The 23,597-nt window shown below is 32.9% G+C and overlaps 1 protein-coding gene across 8 annotated transcripts in view; it reads left to right on the top strand.

Moving 5' to 3' along the window:
• LOC107443911 (plexin-B) overlaps window positions 1–23,597 on the top strand; it is a 193,497-nt gene that overhangs the window by 123,159 nt on the left and 46,741 nt on the right. For all 8 annotated transcript variants that reach the window (XM_071182958.1, XM_043047550.2, XM_043047548.2 and 5 more), the window contains 7 exons: window positions 5,960–6,082; window positions 7,559–7,659; window positions 13,167–13,311; window positions 13,388–13,547; window positions 15,874–15,970; window positions 21,962–22,070; window positions 22,765–22,893. In XM_071182958.1, the coding sequence (XP_071039059.1) occupies window positions 5,960–6,082; window positions 7,559–7,659; window positions 13,167–13,311; window positions 13,388–13,547; window positions 15,874–15,970; window positions 21,962–22,070; window positions 22,765–22,893 (864 nt within the window). The remainder of the gene's footprint in view (window positions 1–5,959; window positions 6,083–7,558; window positions 7,660–13,166; window positions 13,312–13,387; window positions 13,548–15,873; window positions 15,971–21,961; window positions 22,071–22,764; window positions 22,894–23,597) is intronic.

Raw genomic sequence — 23,597 nt, 5'->3', positions numbered from 1 at the left:
TCCGTAGCTTATGGAAACGCGATTCGCTTTACATGATTCGAAATTTCATGATTTTTGACAATTGTCAAAAGGTTTTTTTTCCCGACATGACGGTTAAAATAAGATAAAACAGTCAATTAAGTGCTTAAAAATATTTTTTGAGTGCTTGAAAAGTGCTTAAAAGGTGCTTATTTTTTGTTGCATAATTTCGCTACGCACCCTAATAAGCCCTCAACAATTTCAATTTATTTTGTTTATTTCTAGTTTTCAATAACCAGTGCTATAGTGTCTTTTTTTCTTTGTTACCGTGACTCAATTGAGTGCCCCGGGAGGATAAAATTAAACAAAACATATAATCTTCAGATGACTTGACCAATAATTATCAAATCATCTAACGTCATTAATTTTTTTTTCATGCTTAAGTTACTTTTTTTTTTATTTTACTGTAGCATCTATAATTTTTTTCTCCATTTGCTGAAAAACAATTCGAAATATTTTTTTTTATTACATCAGAGATGATTGTACTCCTGAAAAAAATCATGAATTCCGAATTTTTTTTCTTTTTGAAAATCAGTTAGCAATATCTTGGTTATAAATATACAAAGATTTTCACAAAAAACTAATTGTCTTACACTGGCACAAACTTTTTCAAAATTCCTAGCCCATTAGCCAAGTTGTTAGTATTAAGAAAATTTAGTAAACAAATTAGTTAGCTAGCCTTTAGTTTGTTAGCATGACTGATCTAAAAAAAAATTCTAATTAAAAAAGTTAAGATTCGAAAGCGAACAATATCTTCGAGCAGTAGTGGCTCAGGGGATAGAAAGTTCACATTCCAATAAGGTGAACCTCGTTCGAATCCCAGCGATGGCTGACATCGGGCCTGCACCGACCACAGTATTGACGTAATATATCCTCAATGGTAGACAGATCATGGGTTAGAGTCCTCAGGCTAATCGTTCCCATAGTCTTCCTCTCCATGTAACGCAAATGCGAGTTAGCCACGAAAGCAAATTTCTCCCCGTACTTGATCCAGGAATTCCCTTGTCTTCTGGATAAGGTTCGAAATCACAAGGTAACGGAGTTGAACATTAGTAGTCATAAACCCAAAAATTTGGGCCGGCTGTTCAACGACGGTTATAAAATAAAAAATATATTCATCGTTTTCATTTTTGATATGAAGTACCGGAACATGGTGCTGAAATAGTATTTGCGTGGCTGAAAATAGTGTGTCGATTTTTGTATAATCCCTCAACCATTTCTATTTATTTTCTGTTCTTAATAACTGAAGCTTGGCGAACAAAAAACATGAAATTTTGAAATATTTTTTTTTTTTTGTATCTTAAGACTTTACGGATTAAGTTTTAACTATGCTTCAAAACAATCGTTTGCAACTAACTTTTTTTTTCTTCTTCGAAAAATACATTTATGTGTTCATTTTCATCACTTTAATGATCCATTGTATTTCTGTTAAATCTGAATAATTGCAATTAAAGTTGGAAATTAATGAGTTTGAATTTTCTTTACTTTCCCCGAAATCATTTTATATTACAATGACTTTAAATAAAAAGTTTTAATTTTCAATCCTTGAATAATTTTTTTTTCTTATATAGTTCTTTTTACTCGAATTCAATCAAAAGTACTAGGAATTACGATGAGAAAATGATGCCTTAAGCAGTAAAATGCCTCTTTGTAAAATCTGACTGATAGAGTATTTTATAGCTTTATACCAAAACTATTCCATTTATTTCAGCACTTTTGTTCAAAAAAATCTGACAATAATGATAACTCTCCATTAAAACCCTACTCAGGAAGCCTTATTTAGAATGAGGTTTTGCGACTTAATTTAAGCACCCCCCAAATCTTGATGGTTTCAGTGATGGTCCAACATCATCCCACATTTTCAACATTCATGGTGTTTTCGATATGCCATGTAAATTGGAAAATGCTGCTATGATCGTTAACCGTCAAGAGAAGACTCTCGTGGATCAACAAATGATTCGTCCACGACAACTATGCATTTCCATGATGGGAAGAATTGTTGGAACAGACCCTTGCAAAACAATTCATGCTGGCCTATCACAAATCTTACATTGGGATGATGGTTGTTGTTCATCATAGTTCCAACATTTGATTTCTACGAAACTATGATGGAAATTTCTGGTGGTTCAAACCATCAAAACAAATTGCTACTCTTATGTTGGACCATCATAAGTCAGTCCGAATTCCAACATTGAAGTTGCTTATACCATCAAAAATATAATGGTTCATGATGGAATTATGGATGGTTACCATCGTGATTATGTCGATCCATCAATTGAAAACCATGAAGGCGTCTAGCTTTTGCTACACGATTGTTTTGATTTCAGACAACTCTTAATTCAGCACTATTCTGTAGTTCGTGCAAGGATTTTATTTTTTCCTCTTGTGTTTTATATCCACTTTCTTTCCTTGGCGTCTTGAGAAATATTTTAAAATGCACTTAATAAGAGTGAATTACATATCACTACCTATTTTATTATATAAAAGATGTTGTGAAGAAAAAAACCCCAATAATATTTCTTTTTTTTTGTAATGGCAACAAAGAACGAAAAGAAGTCATAAGCATGAGTGTGTTTTAACTAACGATTTCAAATGTCTGAATGAAAATTCCTTCTCAGTTGGTCCACAAAATGCTGAAACAATCTGTCCTATATATTTTTTTCAATAATGCGTATGACTTGACGCAGGTTTCAGAGTAATTTGGAACTATATTATATTTTTAGTGATGCTTCGTTATTAACGCATGCATGTTTTTAACAAAGCTCGCCCTGTTTTGCTTCATAATTTTTTGCCGAATAAAGAACAGTTGGATACTTGCAATTCAAAAAGAAGAGAACGGATACCTACACGTGTGGACGTCAAAAGATAGTTTATAAACAAAATGGCGTGTTAAAGTTGAGCTAAGATTCTATCAATAAGTTAGAATGTTAACGAACGTGAAGTAAACTAAATACTGCTCCGTATCACGCATGGAATTTATTGAAATATAAATTTTTCCGTCTTTTACTTAATTTAGATTTATTATTTGTTTACGCATTTTATTATAGCTGTCATATATTTTTGTCAACTTCGATATATAATTAGTTTGTTCATGTTCTACATGGCTTTGTGAAAGAATTCAACTCTTTCTGAAAGAGAATCGGTACTTGACAGCTTACTCGAAATAGAATGGAAAGAACACTTGCTAACGTACGCGTTTCAACAACCAATCAGGATTGAGATACCCACTCTACGCCTCTCGTAGGTATCCCATTGAGATTCGAAAATGGATTTTTTAAAATTTCGAATATTAGCAAAATGGAAAATGATTAAAACTACAAGAAAAGAAAAACTAAAAAAGTTAATTTTTGTTAGTTTACGATCTGAATTAGAGAAGAATTAGAACTGCGTACGAAAGCAAAAAGAGAAGATCTTTATTAATTTGGAGCAGTTCTAACTGAATCTAAACTAAAATCGTGAATTAGAACTACTATAAAAAATTTGGAATAATTTTAACTGGATCTAACAAAATAAATAAAAAAAGCAACACAACCGTAAAAAAATTAATTATTTATTTTTCTGATCAGTTCCTAAAGAGGAAATTCGAATTATAAAAGTAAAAAAGTTGACTCTTTGTTTTTCAGAACAGTTCTTAATCTAAGCAAAAGAATCAGATTTATAAAAACTGAGATTTCTACTTCTAAAATGCGAAACAACTTTTGTGTGTGAGTTGTGCCATTTTTACTTGTGACTTGCCTTTATAATGATGTGTCCAGCGTGAAAGGACGCGTGCCATTGGTCGAATTTCTTCCTCCCCTGACATTATCAGATGTATCTTTTTTTCTTCTCAAAATGTCACTCATCACACGGATGTCACACATCTTCTGCGATAATGTGTCAAAAAGCAGCTAACAACTGCGGATTATTTTTTCCCTCGTCTCTGAAGAAATATTATTCCATTTCCTTCTTTTCAATCGAAATAGAGTCATTATTATCGTCAATCATTTTTTTACTTTCTTGTTTTTAACTTCATTTTATTTATCAAGGTAATTAATAATTACTCTTGTTCGTTTACGTTACGTTCGCATCTTTTAATACTTCATGACACGCGCGAATTTATTGACTCGTTTTCCTTCGTCGAAAAATCTTATACAATTTCCGTTCTTTCAATTTGTTTTTCTGGCTTGAAAAGTATATGCTAGTCCTTCAATAACTTGTTAGTTCGTGAACTGATTCATGAAAGTGATTAACATGGATGAGACATTATCCAATGCCAACTTGAAGTGCAGGGCAAAGCAGTTGTATCCTGTAAGCAACATACTAGGTACCAAAGACTTGTCGAACCTTCATCAATGTATGTTTTGTAATCCTGAAGTATCGCGAATTTCAAAGTGTTCTTTCTCTCTTTTCTAATCTTTTGTTCTACGTCTTTGATTTTTATCCGAGATGTTTTTAATTTAGTTGTTAACCTTTTTCGCGTTTCTCCTTTGACTTATCTAAAATGCAGAAATCTCGCAAAATATGAAGTGGTTACCTGGATTTAGTGCCTCTATACCAGACAGCAAAATAAGGTTTATTTTCACTCAGAAAAAAACTTTTTAATGCGGTTTACGTGTGATCCTTGGAAAACCTCTGTAAAAATCGAGGTTTACTTAAGGTTTTCTAGCCTGCAAAAAAAAAAAAAAAAAGAAAAAAATCATTTTCATAAAGCTAGTTTTAAGGTTATTGGCAAAGTCTTGTATGCTCAGCTAAAATCCATCTTGTCATGAATAATGGCAATTGTGCTAGTGTGACGTCAGCTAAAACCTGAATATGGACTTTTTAACAAAAATAATTTTTAATCCTTTTAGGACGAAACTGCGCTTTATTGACACAAGGTTGCCATAAAGGTTTTCTGGGTCTTCACAATGTGAGGAGCAACTTCATTATTACACAAGTACAATGTTTAAGCGACAGTGGGGCATCTGAAAATTGCAGCCCCACCAGGTGACAAACTGTGGTTTGGAAAAAGAGAACATTCTACAGAGAGAAGTAGTTTGTAACTTTTTTTGGCAACTACTTTTTCCGTTAGTTTAGTAAAGAAACAGGGCTCTAACACAACTCATCTTTCCAATCGGATGGGCACCCCGGGTGTGTCAGTGCAAGCTATTTAAAATGCCCCCCCCCTGTGAGTTAACAAGAATTGAGTATTTAGAATCACATATACAATAGAACTCGTTTATAACGAGCTCGGATTTAACGAGAACTCGGATTTACCGAGGGAAACGAGAATATTTGGTTGGATCAATGTTAAGTCTATGGAACAGAAGTCGCTTTTAACGAGCAAGACCCGGTTTTAGCGAGCAATATTTTTCTGTCTTGCAATCTTTTTTCTCATCTTTCTAGTCTTTCTGTCTTATCTTTTTTTCAAAATGATAAGAAATGTGCGCGAAATAAAAAAAACGCGATTAAATTAATTAATGTAATTAGAGTAAGTAAATATTAATTACATTTTAAGCAAATCCAATCATTTGACCTCCCAAGCCCCCCCCCCCTCTTCTGGTTGCACACCTGCCTTAAGCACCGGTTTATTACGAGCACTCGGATTTAACGAGTACATGTTACGGTCCCTTTGTGCTCGTTATAAACGAGTTCGACTGTATAACCAATACTTAGTCGTATCAAAGGGATTGAACATGATGATAATCTCGAGGAAATATACGACTTGCAGATTTTGAAGAATATGTATCCTTTCTTGATTATAATTTGCATATTTTCTGACTCCCTTTTTCTTGGTTTCAATCTGCGTGCTCCTAGACTTTATTTTCCAGTTTTTGGTTACAATTCGCCTATTTTCTGACTTTATCTCCCTTTTCTGGGTTTCACTTTACGTTTTTTTTTTAAATTAATTTTCTCGTTCTTGGTTAACAGTTAACATAATTTCATCGTCATTGTTATTAACAGTAATTATTTCCTTTTTCAGGTTCTCATCGGAGAGGAAGCAGAAGAGTTTGAAGAAGTAGTAGTGGATGAAGGTTTTCCAATCCTCCAAGACATGTATTTAGATCCTTCTGAAAATCATGTCTACGTCGCATCACCTTACAAGGTACATCACTTTTTATATCACCTTTCAAACCTTTTTTTCAAAATATAAAAAATTCGATTCAATTAACAACTTTCGACTTTGACGTTTCAACAGTAATTATACATGATGCGTAGCCTTTTTGAAAAGTGCATAAAGGTGCTTATTTTAGATTTTCGTTTTTTAATAACCCTTAAAGGTGCTTTTTCCATGGGGTGTTTTTAAAAAAAATTGCTTAATTTTCCCTTTTTGAAAATCTCATTTTCTCCGTGTATTAAGTAAAAGCGTGCATTGTTCTATTCAACATTTTCACAATTCATTAAACTACAATCTATTTCGGTGTACCTTCGGTCGTATGAAAGCACCAATCATTTTACATGTCGGACGACATACTTACAACGTGCATCTACTAAGCTGGGTTCGGTGAGATTATTACACTCTCATGTGGTGCATTTTGCAAGATATTCTGAATTTTAGGCTTCATTTTCCACCCTGTGATATTGAACCAAAAAATCTCTGGATCATTTTATAATTGTTAATATAATCCAGAAAAGAGTTCAGTTATTTTATCATAATCATGTAAAGTCTTTGAAAATTATTTTGCATTTTGTTAATGTATATAGTGCTTAAAAAGTACTTAAAAGGTGTTTTTGTTGAAAGATTTGGCTACGTACCCTGTTATATATTAATTAAATTTTTTTATCACCTTGCTTTTTTTTTAGAAACTACAAAAATATTTCCGCAACAACAAAATTTAATCCTCGCTTTCTATCCCAACAATCTTGTCAGTAGGCGGTTGTTTAGATTCTTTCGTTTGAACTCATTTTTAGGGGGGCACAAAAAAGCTTCCTTTGATCGAATATAATAAAGTTTAGTGCACAAAATTTCCAAAAATCCAAATTTGTTCATGATAATATTTGAGCTTTTTGTGATTTCTCCATACCCTATATTCTCCTCGCAAAATCAAAAATATATTTACGTAAGAATGATTAAATGAAAGTGCACGGCTGTCTGCGCTAAGATTCATGCGAGAGGTTTCGCCGTTAATGTGCCATCCATATTTGGTTTTCTATTCTTCAAATATCTCGTTAAGTGATAAAGAGCGGGAAAGAGAATCAAACTTGAAACACTGTTGTAAGAAATTAAGAGATTTCACGAGGACCGATTTTAATGAAATTCGATACAAACTATTGTAATATACCCACTCGTTGGAGTCGGAAGGTGCCTTATTTTAAGTATGGCATCACGCTGCAAGATCCTGTAAGAGGGGACACTGTTTCATACCATTAGGCAGTTTATCATTTCCTGTAGCCTGAATTGTCCAGCGTATGTGTGTATTACAATTGTTGAATGTGGTGTATCAAATGTGTCCAGAGAGATCTTCATTTCTTACAGCAGTGTATTTCAGGGCCCACATAGATATAGTTTTCTCTCTTTGTAACACTCCCATTTCAACCCCGTCCACACGAGTATTCATGACATGTGTGTTTTTTTCCACAGATGAGCAAGATCCGGGTGGAGGAGTGCGGTCGGCATGAAGCATGTGACCAGTGTCTTAGAGCCAGAAATCCATACTGTGGATGGTGCTCACTGGAAAAAAAGTAAGAATCTTTATTTACTCTCTATGGATGGTGTTAGCTCCTTATACCTGCTGCTCCGGTTAGAAAGTTTTCAGCTTACTCTACGAGGCTATATTTTCAAACGGATAATTTTTGTTAAAATAATAAGTTTAGATAAGTTTTGTTAAAAGAAATAAGTTACAAAAGAAATAAGTTACATAATTTATGAGCTGCCGTAAAGATGTTAATTCTGGTGAGGTGAAAATTTGCTTTAGTTATTTATAGACTAAGGGGCTCACCAACCCCGCTTCGCAATAATTGTCTTTTCTTAGCGGAAAACAGTTTTTCTACAAAAGTTATCACTTAACATGTATGTACTAAAAGGAATTCTGTTTGCTTGTGCTTCCCAAATATCTATTAGTATTATAAACAATTAGATCTCTTGGTGAACAGAAGAGATTTTTCCAAGTAATCATTTTTTAAAAGAACATTATAGTGTTCAAACAAATTGGATGAGTTCTCAACCATCATTTATTATTTTCGCTAATAATAGCGGTACTGGAAAATGACTTTAAATGAGGGATACAAAAATATTGACAGGAAAACGATACGACTTTGTTAATTTCACGCTGATGACAACCAAAACAACATTGAAATGAATGAGGAAAAACTGGATCCACTCAGTTTTAGATGGTAAGTTTAGTTGTAGCATTTTAGCAAGCAGCATTATTAAAAATGGTTACCTTTTCACGCACAGGCTTTCTCAATTTTAATTGGCTATTTGTTATCATTTCACTCTCTTCTTATATTATATAAAGATATATTGTTTAAGTAATGTTAGATTTTGAAAAGCTCGCTTTTTTGGCAGTCCTATGAAAGCTATGCACCATCTTGCGTTAGTGTTAGCATATTATTCGAGCGGCAAGATTAATTTTACAAAGGTTAAAAGTCAGGTTAAAAGTTTGCATATATTATTGAAAAGGTAAGAAGTGTTTTATAGCGATTCTTTTTTCAAATTATTATGGATCAGACCACGTGTTACTTCCACTTAACACTACTATTTCACAATAATTGTTAAAATTATATACCCTTTATAATTTTAGCATTAATAAAATAATAGTATAAGCATACTGTCTTTTCACTATTTTTCTTATTACATCTTTATTAGTTATGGATCGAATGATAAATTTTAACTTTATTTCATAACCTCCATTCGACATAACCTCCATTCGATTTTGTGTTTACAACTATTCCGTAGCCTTGTAATTTTGAATCCAATCGACCTACGAAATTGCAATTGAACAGTGTTATGTCTAACCTAAGCGGAAAAAGAGCAAAAGTCAAATATTATGAGTCAAATATCGAGCACGAAATTTCAAATAGATAATTTTAATGTAAACCTTCATTACGAAAATGCATGTATTTCACATAATATTTAATGAAATGTCGTATCATATGAAATTGTTCGAACACGGTTTTTCTTTTTTAAGATATTTTTTTTTAGTTATAATTAAAAATATTTGGAATCATATTATTTAAACTAAGTTCCTCTAAAAGAAACTGTTTTATGTCTTTTTAATGTACGATAAAAGAAGATTAATTAAGATTAAAACCGAGTCAATTAATAATTCAGTTTATAAATCTAGTATTTATTAAAGTTTTAGGCTTTGAGAAAAATCAGAAAAAAAGCGAGCTTGCGCTGAAAGAAATAATTCGATTTAATTATTCATAGTTCAAAAATTACTTCCATTACTTTAATTTAAAATTTCTAAAATTTAATAAGTGCAATAAAAATGCCGCATTTATTTTTAATGATGCACTCAGTATTGTTGGCAATTGAATTGTAATTTTAAATTGAATATTAAAACATTCTATTTCATATTGTCTGCGATTTGGAAGCAATACCTCTTGGAACAAATTGGAAATTTGATCTGAAAACATTCCTTTATTTTTTAATTAAAATAATGATAAAACCGAGGCAACGCTCTTCAAATGGTTTATGAATCAAAAGAATTGTAACGATTTGATTCTAATCATCCTTGATGTTTCTTCTATTTTTAATACAGTAATGCATTTAACAGTATTGTTTGCAATACAATAGCTTTACAATTTTTAAATCAAAAGAAATTCGGTTCTCAAAATTCTTTTTATTTATTTCTGTTTCAGGAAAGGAACGTCTACAGTCCCTGGTCCAAATTATTATACGCACTCTATGTAAAATCTTAATTATCACTATACAGCATTATTCTTTTTACGAGACTGTACTTGTTTGCGTTCGTGTATCGGGTTAACATTGTAATTCAATACGTTAAAAATAAATACAAATAGGAGTATGTAAAAATGAATAAAAACCCATTGCATGTATGTTTAAATATAAAAGTATTGCTTACGAACTCGTGCAAATCATGTCGTTATTAAAACGCTACAGTGCGTCTATTAATTTGGTTCAATTATTATAGTATGCTAATGTAATACCTGATGTAATAAATATTCTATAGTTATATAATATATAGTGTCGAATTTATATTATATGTTTTCTAATTTAACCAATTGATACTCGAACGTTAACAAGTCACATAAAAACAATAAAGTATTCACCTGATAATTAAGATTTTACGGGACTGTATAAATATAAAACATCTCCTGTTTTTTCAATCAAAGGAAATGTTTGATTCAAATCTCATACTAAACAATCCGATTCAAATATTTTTGTTGCATGTAACAGCAGTATAATGTAAATCAAATGATAAGTATATCCCAGTGTACGAACAAATACTCGTTGTAAAAAACACCACGCTATTTATAAGTAAGGAATAAGATGTTTCTGTGTATTTTTTTACATCGAGAGGGTTGTAGTTGTAATTAATTTACGTCGCACTGCAGCTGCGCAATGGGATGTTGGCGACGGTGGGAAGCGTCCCTAAGGATGATCCGAAGATTACAATTTTGATCCTCTGCAGAGAAGATGGCTTGACGAACCTGCTCTCGAAGTCGAGTACTTCACGGTAGAACAGTTTAACGAGGACCTATACCCTCGGTCCCTACGCAGGCTGATCAAAGTAGTTACTCATCCGCACACTGACCTCTGCCTGTGATGCTTGACTTCGGTGTTTTATGGGCCTCGTTGTACTTTGGGTGGAGCTAACCCGTGTTACATGGAGAGGAAGAACTCTCACGGTTAGCCTGACGGCAAGGGGACCCATGATCTGCAGGGAACCGTGTCTTAACGGTCAGTGCACTGCTGGACTTGATCAAAAGGTGTGTAATTCCCTAATAAAATCTATAAAAGTAATATGTTCTGTGTGAATTAATAACAGTTTTTAGTCGTCTTGTCGCAATTATTTTAACGCCATTGTAATAAATATATGAAAGTGCATAAAGAGCTGCTGATTTGAAAACGAAACTAATGATAACATTTTCAAGATTCTTTTAATATCTTTAAAAGTTATGTCTGTAGTATAATCGATTACCAGCTTTTGAATCAAAGGAAAGTCGACGATTGGATTCTAATTTTCTAAAATTCTTCTGAAAATATCTTCGTCTGCATAATCTTTTAACAATTTCTGAAATGGAATGTGAGGGTTTTATTTTAATGCCCACGATTCTTTAAATTTACTGTCTTTTAAAAGCAATATGCACTTGTTTAAGAAATGAAGAGAATTCGCAGTCGATTGTCTCTAGAACTAATGGACCGATTTTAATGAAATTCCATGTGAACATGCATTGATACAATACAAAACAAGTAACCATTCAACTATTGTAATACACAAGCATGATCGTGCGTAACACTCATGGAAGGTATGAAATTGCCACAGGACAATTCGGGCCAATTGCCGTAGGAAATAATTAAAATATAATTACCTTATTTCAAGTATAAAATCGCGCTGCAAGGCCTGTATATCAATCTGCAAGAGGGGACCCTTCCTCCTATTAATTCTTTTTTTTTCTGCAACTGTGTACTACAATAGTTGATTGGCTATTTGTTTTGTGGTGTATCAATGCATGTAAGTATCAAATTGCATTCAAATTGGTCCATTAGTTCTAGAGATAATCGAACAAATCTAAAAATTCTCTTAATTTTTTACACCAGTGTAATTATATTATGGCTTTTAATATAATAAAATTTGGCGATTAAAATAAAAGTTGGCGATTCCATTATAATTCTTTCAATTCCATTCCATGACAGCAGCATAGTTGGTAAACAGTTCTTGAATTGCAGGGAATGTTGACGATTCGATTCTAACCATTCTAAATTTTCTTTTTAATTCCGCGATAGCTCTTAATTAGAATAACTCTTGATATTTTTTTGTAAAATATTTCCTTCGACGCGACACGTGCGAGTAGAGGGAGCTAGCAAGTGATCGATTGCATTTTTAAAAGAAACGCATTAAGGCCCTCTCAGTTAATGCGCTTCCCCTTTTAATAACTGAGCGCAATTGAAGCCGCTAAAAGCCTTCTTTTCACTGCTGTCATCTTTGCCATTTTGACACACCGGAGAACCTTTTTACACGACGCTGCTTCTGCAATTAACCTTTTAGAATTATCAGACACTTAAAGATCGGTGTTAGGACTGATTTACATTTACTTTTCTGCATGTCGTCGGACAAATTAGATATTAGGTTGCTTAATTGAAGTCGTATCTTTTCTTCTTTTTTTTTTTCCTCGTTAAAAGCGAACTTGTTTCGTTAAAACTAATAAACAAGGATTTTCGGTAAAAGAATTGCAGATTAGAACAGTCAGTATTCCTCGTGATTGGAAATAGTGTCGTGTGCATTTTTTTTAGTTAACTTAATTTGTAGACGATTAAAATTGTAGAATTATTATTTCGAATATGGATGAGTGATAACAAGCAAAAAATCACCACAGTTAATTTAGTTTTACTTATATAAACCGCAAGAATATATACTAAAAATATATACTAAGAAATATATACTATAATATATAAAAATATATACTATAATATATAGAATCTATACTAAAAATATATATTAATAATATATATACTAAAAATAATATTTTTAAAATATCAAAATGAAAAAAAAATTCGATAGTTCGAAAATGTTTTTTTTTCAGTATTTGAAACTTCATAGTTTTCTCTAATTTTGCATCAGTCCCTCAGTGGACTGATCGCAAAGACACGGCTTCAGAAGCATCAACGGCTGCGGTCAATAGGCGGGTGGGTGACCTCTTTGATCAGCCTGCTGCGTGGTATTGATCTTCGTTAAACTGTTCTACTGCTAGAGTTCGCGCGCAGTTCGTCGGGCTACTAAAGCGGGACAGCCATCAATTATAGCATTGAAATTGTGATGGCATGTCTTCGGATCATCCTCAATGATGTTTCCCAGACCGTCGCCAATAGATAGCCCTTTGTGCAGCTCTAGTGCAGGTAATACGAGGTAAAAAGTGTATTTGTACCAAAAAAAAACCTTTGTATTTGTACAAAAAATTTTTTGTATTTGTACAAATTTTTTTTATTGAACTTTGTACTGTTTCACTTTCACGAGAAATTTATTCCGAGATGATGAAGAAAAAAATTGTTCATGTTGTAGGTGTACAGTAAAGACTGCCTGTCAGAATTCCACTCTGAGTACAGTAGATGCCAGTAGTCCCCGTTGGTTGTCTCTCAACACTCAGCAATGTATAGATTTCCAAGCTATCCGGCCAGAGCACCTCCCCCGCAATACTGTCTCAGTTGTAAGTATATCGCATCGTATAAAATCTTGGTAGTTTTTTTTTTTCTGGAAAATATGCTCTCAATTTTAATTGATAGGTGGAATTAGTGATAAATCAACTGCCGCAACTGCCCTTCGGTGCAAAATACATGTGCGTCTTTGGTCGCAGCACACCCGTCCAGGCTACAGTCACAGACCAAGGACTAGCTTGCCTTGCTCCCGTCCTGGCCGAAAGACCTCCCATACCCACGGGTAAAGGTAAGCTCATCCTCATCTATTACATTTATGAAACGCGTTTTTTTATTCGAACTAAATCAAGGGATCGTAGCTTTTTTACAAAGTGCTTATTTTCGATTGTCGTTTTTTTTTTTTTTTTTTCAAATCCCTTAAAGGTGCTTTTTTTATTGGGTGTTTTTAAAAAGTGCTTAAAGGTGCTTATTTTTGATTTTCGTTGGATTTTTTTTTTCATTGGGTGCTTTTAGAAAGAGCTGTAAGGCGCTTATTTTCGATTTTCGTTTCTGAAAAGCCTTTAAAAGGGCTTCTTTTTATTAGGTGTTTTTAAGAAGTGCTTAATTTTCCCTATTCCAAAATGAGATTTTTTTTTTTACTATGTTCGCTACGTATTATGCAAAAGCGTGCTTTTCACATTGATCTAATCACTATTTTCATAATTCATTCAACTACAATGCATTTCGGCCTATTATCGGTCCATAGCGTATGAAACGCCAATCATTTCACAGGTTTAATGAAATACTGGCGAGTCCGCATGGGGAGCTGGATTCATTGCCTTCTCATGTGCAACTCTGCTGCATTTTCCAAGATATTCTCCATTTCAAGCTTCATTTTCCACCCTCTGATATCGAACTGAAAAGTCTCTTGATTATTTTTTAAAGGCAAACATAATCAATAAAAGAGTTCTTTCTCTGAAACTAGTTATTTTATCGTGATCAAGTCGTTAAAAACCGCTGGATTGTAAGTTAGCCACCGCTAGCCAAATGACGGAAATGCGCTATGTCACAATGTTACGGCTAACCGAATGTCAAAAATGTGTCGTTTTTATATTCAGGGGTTTGTTCAGGCATTTTGTGAAAGGTCCGTTTTTGTAAAATTGTGAAAAAATGACTCGTAATTTGTGAATAAAAAATAAACGTTAAGTCACATTCTTTCAAACAGGGTCCTGCTTTTGTGAATGTGTGCAAATAGGGTCCTGTTATTGCAAAAAAAATTTTCATGGAGTTTTTAAATTGTAAAGACGCACAAGATTGACCTCAAGACTGTAAAATTATAATAAAAGGAAATTGAATTTTCAAAAATAAACAGCAATTGCTGCTACTAAATTAGGGATGCAACATACAAATATTTGGTATTTAACCTATACTGCTGAACGCAAAATATTAATTTCGGACGAATAAAGGAAGAAGCGTCTGCCGAAGACAAAACTTACTTAGTTTACATCCATCTTTCTTGTTTTCTGCCCTGGGAAGGGTTTATTCGATTAACAAAACAATAATAAAGATAAACAAATTTGTGAAGGGCCCGATTAAAAGATAAATTATTTAGGTAAGGGTCCGTTTTTAAGTTAAAATATTTTGTGAAGGGTCCGTTTTTCTGAAAAGATATTTTGTTAACGGACCCAAATTTCTTCTAAACAGCCCCTGCTTTTATTTTATACTTTAAATTCAATGTTACATAAAATAATCGACTTAAAGTTTTAAAAACTAGATTTGAATCGATGTATCAACTTTCAGCTTTTTTTGTTTTGGAGTCCAAAGAGATGGAGTAACTTTATCAGTTGTTAGAACACAATTCATTTATTGGGAACTGTGAATTTTCTTTATTTATAAGTGTTGCAACATATTCATTGAAAGCATTCAAAAGCCTGAAATAATGAAAAACAGTCAGGAAGAACTATAAAAAATAGCATATTATTACATCTGTCCCAAAAAAAAGCCGTTAATTTAATTTTTTTTTTTCTTCCTATCACGACGAAAAAGTTTTCGATAAACAGCAATCAAGACACATCTTTGTAAAAAAGTGTCTTTAGCGGAATTATTTTGTTTTATTTTATAACCGTCGTTGAACAGCTGACCTGGTATTTGGATTTACGACTTCTAACGTTCAACTCTGTAGACTTGTCATTTTTAACCCAATCCGGAAGACAAGGAAACTCCTGGAACAAGTATTGGGAGAAATTTCCTTCCTTTTTTGATGGAACAAACCCGCATTTGCGTTACATGGAGAGGAGAACCTCTCACGGTTAGCCTGACGGCAAGGGGACTGTAACTCATGATCCGTCTTCCACTCAGGATATTTTACGTCAACACTGTGGTCAGTGGGAGTCGGGTGCAGAATTCGTATCGACCAGCTATCGCTGGGATTCGAACCCGGTTCACCTAATTGGAAGGCGAATGCTCTAACCCCTGAGTCACCATGGCTCTAAATTACCCCGGGAATTACTACGATAACGATATTAATATTGAAACGATATTATTATTATTTTTTTAAAAATAGTTCTCCTGATGTGTTTACTTTATTTGTTTTTCTGTACATAGCTCATAGTGTTCTTTTTTTTTTCCAACCACAGATCACGTGTCAGTAGATTTAGCAGTCCGATCTAGTGAAACCAACAAAGATTTTCTTAATAGACTATTTGCCTTCTATGATTGTTCTGTTCATAAGACGTAAGTATCTTATTATTTCTTTCCTTGTATAATGCTTTAATGAATAAACAAGTAACATAAAAAAAAAGTCAACTCTTACTTAGGTCAAGAAGGAAATATTTTATCTTAATTACTTTTTATTAAATAATTACAATTTTTTCTTCCATATAAAACTAAAATTGATTATTTAAATTAAATGAATGAATTAATCTTTGAAAAAAACTGTATGGACATCAAGCGTCATCCACTCTAACAAGTTTCAAAAAAATGTGTTTGAACTTGAGTGGATGAATATAAAATATTTTGTTAACGATTAATCATTTGAACAAGATATATCTTTCTATATAAGAAGAGAGTGGAATGATAACACACAGCCAATCACAGAAGACTTCTGGTTAGTAACGCACAAAACAGCCAATCAAAATTGAGAACGCATGTATGTGAAAAGGTAATAATTTTTAATAATGCTGTCAAAAAATACAATGTCCTCAAATAAAACTTCGAATCAAATAATTAAGAAAATTCTACTATTACGTTTATAAAAAGGAAGATTTATTAACTCAACAACAAAATTATAACATCGCCATTACAAAAAAAAACCAAAAAAAAAACAAAACAAATCTGACACTTGTTACGTAAAGCTATAAAAAGACCGAACGATTATTATATTATAATGCAAACGATTATATATGATTATTATGAACTAAACTTTATGCAAACGATTGTTTATGACGTCATTAGATTAAAGTATCATTAACGCAATATTATCTAGTGTTTATTAATAATTTTGAGGGGCAATGTAAAAAGATAGTTGTTCTAAAGTTTTATAATAAAATGTTTGTTTTGATAGAACGCAGTTATTTATTTTAGAATTTCAATATATTTTAATAGTTTTGATAAATCGGGTAGAGTTATTGGAAGCACGAATGAACACTCTCTCAAAAACCTATTTACATTCCAAACTATCAAAATATATTGAACAGAGTTTACTTTAAAATACTTATATCTTTTATAAAAAATGGATTGATAGGCGATATCAACAGCGGCATAGAGATGAACATGATTTAGCTGCACAAACTTACCGGGAAAATAATCGTAGTGCTATCAATACGCGACGGCGGAATGCGCGGCGAAGAAACGTTGAAAACTCAAGACGTTTAAATGAAAACGAATACCTTGGTGTACTTACAAATACTTCTGATTGAAACTAAAATATTTTGTCAGTTGACAGTATTGATTCAGTTAATTGAGCAATTACTTGCAATGGTATTTGATTTTGAAATATTACTTAGAATCAACTTATTAATATTACATGTTTTAATTTGTTTGTAATTTTTGTGAAGTATTTTTTTATCGGGTTTCAATTGTTTTTAGTTTGAAATTTAAATTACTTGGGGGGGGGGGATAAAGCACCATATAGGGAGCGTCCGGCATCCTATAAGATCAACAATGATTTGAGTTAGGCTCTACCACGCGTGCTTCGGATACGGAGATTAATCTCCGGCTAATGCCCTATAGTAATGTGTTGAATAATATTGCATCCTCGCTTTATATAAGTTTATAATATTGTTTGTATAGAAATTGCTTTATATAAGTTTATAATGTTGATAATAAGTTCCTCTGACATTTTACAATCCTATCATATTCTCTCTATGTGATGTTGTGCAGGAAAATTGCCAGCTAAACTCCAGGAAAACGACTCGAAGCGAACGAAAATGTAATTGCATAGCAATTATCGGGGATTGGCGAGCGGTAGTAAGCAGAGGGCGGAGCCCTTTAGTAAATATATATAGGGGGAGTGTTAACTAATAGTATTAATGGAAAAAAGAAAAAGGCACGTGGTGTATCAGACAATTATAAAAGTATAAATTGGGTGACGTGGACCCCACGGGCTACCATGTCATGATGTTCTTTATTGAATTAATCTGACAGAGCGAATATAAAATAATTAAATATTTAAATGTGCTCCAATAAGCTAATTTTTTGTTCAAATAGAGCTATAAGTTAGACTTTATCACTGATGTTATTTTTAAAGTATGTGTAAAATTGATTCGCTTTTAGTAAAATTTAAAACAATGACTAACCCATCAGAAAATTCCATTTCATTTTTCGTTCATCCCTATTAATATTTGTAAAAACTGTATTAGCATCAAGTGTCATCCACTCAACAAGTTTTAAAAAAAGAATGTATTTGAACTTGAATGGATGAATAGAAACGATTGAAAACAAGATAATAATAGCAGGAATTGAATAAACAAAGCTTCCTGTGCTTGAATTTAAGACAAAAGTAAATTAATTTGTATAACACATTTGAAAGTGTACTCATATTTATGTTCCAATTACTGGTTACAAATTGAACCCACTTGATCATATTCATTTTCTAAATTAGAAACATTGTATAGAACAATAGTGATCTCGATTCAAATATTTTCCCCAACACCTTTATATTTAAAAGGTTTTATAAAGGTGGTTAGAGAGTTCCGATGAGGTGAACCAGATTCGAATTTCATCAATGGCTGGTCGATACGAATTCTGCATCGGGCTTGCACGACCACACTGCTCAAGTAAGCTATCCTCAGTGGATGAGAGTCCCCTTGCCGTCTGGTTAACCGTTGAAGCTTTTCTTGGTCTCCATGTAACGCAAATGCGGGTCAGTTCCATCAAAAAGTCCTCCAGGAAGGCAAATTTCTCCCTATAGATGATGCCCTTGTCTTCTGGATTGGGCTCAAACCCAGATAGCAAAATAAGGTTTATTTTCACTCAGCAAAAGCCTTTTAATGTAAACCTAAAAAGGTTTTTATGCGGTTTACGTGTGAACTTTCTAATCTTAAAGCGAGATCTGTGACCATCTGTTCTATTCTACGCACATTACCCTCATCCGAAACCTTCTATATAAAACCCTGAAAATCTAGGTTGTCGGAGGGTTTTCAAGCGTGGAAAAAAAATCCTTGTCTCAAGGTAATCTAGGTCATTATAAGGTTTCTTTTCGCAACGTCTTCTATGCTCAGCCTTGTCATGAAATGCAATTGGATCCTTACGCTAGTGTGACGTCAGCTAAAACATGATACAATACTTTTTAAACACTGATTTTTAATCCTATTAGGAAGAAAGGTTTGAAAATGCAATATTTATTGAAAAACGGTTTTTAATGCAAACATATTCTGGAGAGTAAAAAGAAAATTCTGACACAAGGTTACATGCTTTTTGGGAAATGACATTAGCGGTCATATTGTTGGCTGACGGTTATAAGATCAATCAGTAGCATATTAGTACTATCTAAAATGGATCGCTCTCAGTTCGTTGATCTTATTCTATTTGATATTCTTTTCGGGCACAAAAAAGACTTTCAGTGAAACCAGTGAATGACAGTATAAATCGAAATCTGGTTTTAGCAGAAAGCTCCATAAAACTTATACGAGCCATTTACTTATTCAAAAGACGCAAGTAGATTCCTTTTTTATGGGAGACGTGATTTTATTTTCTTTGCCATTTAATCATCTTCTTTCAGAGATTCCTGCAACTTTTCTATTGACGACGCTGCTTTCTCTTTTTCGAACCGTTGAGTGTTCCGTTGTCTTCCAAGAACTTCCGTTCGTCGTTAAGTCCTCCCCTGCTCGTATTCTCAGTATGCCGAAAACGAATCTTCACGGAAAAGCCTTTCGTTTTTCCAGAATAAAAGATGAAATAATAAACACTTATGTCCACGTTTGACTGAGGGAAGAAAAAAAATGGCGGTCGTTCTGAAAAAGGACAGGAGTTCCGAGTCTTTTACTATTAAAGAGCGAGAACAATTTATGCACAGAATACTGTCTATTCTTGCTTTAGAATACAGTATATTCTACAAACGTATTTTAAGAACTCATTCCCAATTATTTATTTAAAAAATCTCATTCAAATATCGAGAAGAATTTTTTTTTTATTTATTCGTTTAAATTATTCATGCGTAAACCTTAGCATTTTTAATTGTATAAACTTGAGATGGAATAAAATAACAAGATTTTTTTCCCATTTGAAAAGTGAGGAACAAAGGGAAAAATTAGACATAGGTAGGTAGGTATAGTTTGTCTACGGTAAGAACTCCCCCCGCCACAAAGTCTGAGGCCGTCTGCTGCTATGGAAACAAGAACAGCGCATTTCAGGAAGGATAGATCTCTTCACTTTAGGGCTAACACAATAGACCGGAGATTACCTTTCTCTAGGAGACGCGTGCCAAAACCTGTCCTAAACAGTCACCCTACACCCCTACTTGAAATAGCTATATTTCATTACCATAGTTTCCTCCACTGATCCAGACGAATGGCTTGGGGAGTTTTTACTTAAGACAAACTACACTTTATTTACGTCGCACCAGAGCTGCACAGCGGGATATTGGCGACAGTCTGGGCTCATATTGTTATATTATAACTATCATTGAACAACCGCTTTGTAATTTCAAAATTACAAGACAACTTCGTAGCCTTGTCATTTTGAACCCAATCCAGAAGACAAGGGAGTCATCCTGGATCAAGTAGTGGGAGAAATTTGCCTTCGTGGAAGACATTTTGATGGAGCTAACCCACATTTGCGTTACATGGAGAGGAAGACCACGAGAACCTTCCACGGTAAGACCGACAGCAAAAGGACTCTAACCCATCATCCGTCTACCACTGAGGATGTTTTACGTCAGCACTGTTGTCGGTGTAAGCCGGATGCAGAATTCGTATCCACTAATCATTCTTGCAATTCGAACCCGGTTCACCTCATTGGAAGGCGAACGGTAATGTGCAGATTATCCAGGTGATCTGCAGATCAACTACGTAATTTGAGAAATGAAAGCATTTCGGCACTTTAAGGGATTAGCCTAATTAATCTACACATTTAATCTTTAGAATAACTGTATCTTTGACGATTTCATTTCGCCACTATTTAAGCTTCAATACTGACTTCATTCGAAAGTGGGGTCTTTTTTTCGATTAGCGAGGAGTGTTCCGATGTCTTTTCGGGAACTTCCTTTTCGTCCTCCTCCTCCTCCATCGAATCCCGAAAGCAAATCTTTCCGGAAAAAGCCTTCCTGGAATGAGAGATGGAATACAAAAGTTCCTTTTGTGTGTTTATTTAACTAGAGGGAGCGTATTAGACAGAAAGAGGGCAAAAAAAGAAGAAAAAAAAAGTGTTCGATTCTTCTTCCAGGATCTGCATCAGGAAATTCGGGATCACAATGGCGGGCTTTTAAAGGAAGAACCATCATCCGTGGGCTTTATTGTTTCTAGCTGTCGTGTATCGAGTGCAGTTTACTTAATGTTTCTGAGAGGGGTCTTTTCTTCCAGGTTTTCTTTTCGTGGTGTTTTGTTTGCTGAAACATTTGCCATTAATGATTCTTGTTGTTTTGTTTTATTGTCGCCCGTACCCCAAGTGGGGCCAATCTTTAAGCAACGTTCTTGTTGGAAAAGAAACATTGATTAATCATATTTTTTATAATTTTTAGTGAATTCCTCGTTCTTTACCAGCCGATCTGATGAGCGGTGGATATCGATCACGTGACTAAAATAGATAATCGAATAAGTAATAAACTCTGACTGAAAAAAACAAGAAATATAAAAAATATACATATGTGTAAAGTCAATTCCTACTTAGGACAATAAAGAAAAATATTATTTTAGTTATTTTTCATTAAATAATTGCAATATTTTCTCCCATATAAAACTAAAATTTATTAATTAAGTTTAGTAAATGAATTAATATTTGAAAAAAAAACTGTATTCACATTAAATGTTATCGACTACAAGTTTTAAAAAAAAATGTATTTGATGTTGAGTGGAGGAATAAAAAGTATTTTATTTAACGATTGAATTGATTGATCGAATTGAATTGAATGATTGATTTTATTAACGATTTGAACAAGATAGAGGGAAAGTGTGAACTAATAGTAGGAATTGAAACCTCTTTGCCTCAACAAAATCCCCCTGTTTTTCAATTATTTCGATTACCTAGTTATGATTTAGCATTTGTTTAATTTGACTCTTTGTGTTGCAGTTGTACTTCTTGTGTCACTAGTTCGTGGGCTTGCAGTTGGTGTCCGCATGAGAACAAATGTACGCACAATGTCACCATCTGTTCTAGAACTGTTATTTCTGGAGAAAATGTAAGTTTTTCTTTCAGCCTGCAATGTAAATTTAAAAAGAAAAATGTGATATTTTTTAAATCCTATTTCGACTAATTTCTTTATTTTGTATTTTGTAAAAGTAAAAAAATGCGATATTTTTTAAATCCTATTTCCCATGAGTTATTCGACTAATTTCTTAATTTTGTATTTTGCAAAAATAAAAATGCGATATTTTTTAAATCCTATTTCCCCAGAACTATTCGACTGATTTCGTTCAAATTTTGTATTTTGTGTAAAAAAAAAAATAAAAAATAAAAAAAATAAACGATTTTTTAAAAATTTTATTTCCCAACAACTATTCGACTCATTTCATTCGAATTTTGTATTTTGTCATTTAAAGTTACATAGTTTAAAACAATGTAGAAATTTATATACCTTACCATTCGACCCTTGTTACATTAAATAATAAAAACGAATTTTAAAAAAAAAACTAATAAAATTTATTTTTGACTCGGAATAATCACTAGATAAATTTCGTATATAATTAAGTGCAAAACTTTTTCGATTTGCTTGAAAAATTTTCGAGCTATTGCAAAATACGCAAAATGTAAAATTATTATATGGAGGCCCACACTTCTGACCGCTCTCCCGACTTAATTATCGGGACCCTATTTTCCAGATTAAGTCTACCCCCCAAATAAATAAAATTAATTCAACTTATTTATTCCAACAGAATCCTCAGAACTCTCTAATCAAAGGTCGCCAACACTGCCCAAGTTTCAAGTTGGAAAACGAGATTCTGTTGCCCAGTGGGGTGCCCAAAGAAATAACTATAGAAGTTCGAAATCTTCCAAGTGTGGTTGTAAGTTCTGTTTTTACTGTTCTAAATTACATAGATGTTTTTCGAAATTATAATTTATACTTATCAATACCATCTTAACATATAGAATTACCAGCGCTTAAAGGAGGCAAATAGCTTAAATAGTAATAGTAACTAATATATATATATATATATTGAAAAAATATGGAAAATAGTAAGTAATGAGGATTAATGACAAGCGTAGAAGAAAAATTATTAGAGTAAACTTATTTTTTAAAAATATTAAAAAATAAACTTCTTGAAAATCTGGAAAACAAAATAAGGAAAAGTTATAATCTCTTCATCAGCTCACACGGTTATATCTGTAAAAAAGAGTGCTTTCTAATATTGTATTAATCTAGCCAAAGCAAGATATATTAATACAATAACGTGAGGAGCACTAAAAAAAATTAGAAACAAAAATGGAACACATTGATTAAAAAGTATATACGAAATAAAGCATGTCAAGCAAAAAACAGAAAATTAATTGTTAAGAAAATACAGAACAAAAGACGAAAGGAAATCTATAAAGCCAGGAGCGAATTCGAATGAACTATATATATATATATAAAACTTTTTTTTTAATTACACATTTGGCGATATTTTTTGACCTAAAAGAAATGCATTAAAATAGAGAAATAATTATCGTTTTTTGTAAATATTTAAAGAGTCCAAACAATGCAGCGATGGATTATTTATTCCAATGT

Source organism: Parasteatoda tepidariorum, chromosome 7, assembly GCF_043381705.1.
Source record: "Parasteatoda tepidariorum isolate YZ-2023 chromosome 7, CAS_Ptep_4.0, whole genome shotgun sequence".
NCBI classification, from domain to species: domain Eukaryota; kingdom Metazoa; phylum Arthropoda; class Arachnida; order Araneae; family Theridiidae; genus Parasteatoda; species Parasteatoda tepidariorum.
Note: the sequence above shows the minus strand (reverse complement) of the source record. Positions and strands in the feature narration are given on the sequence as shown.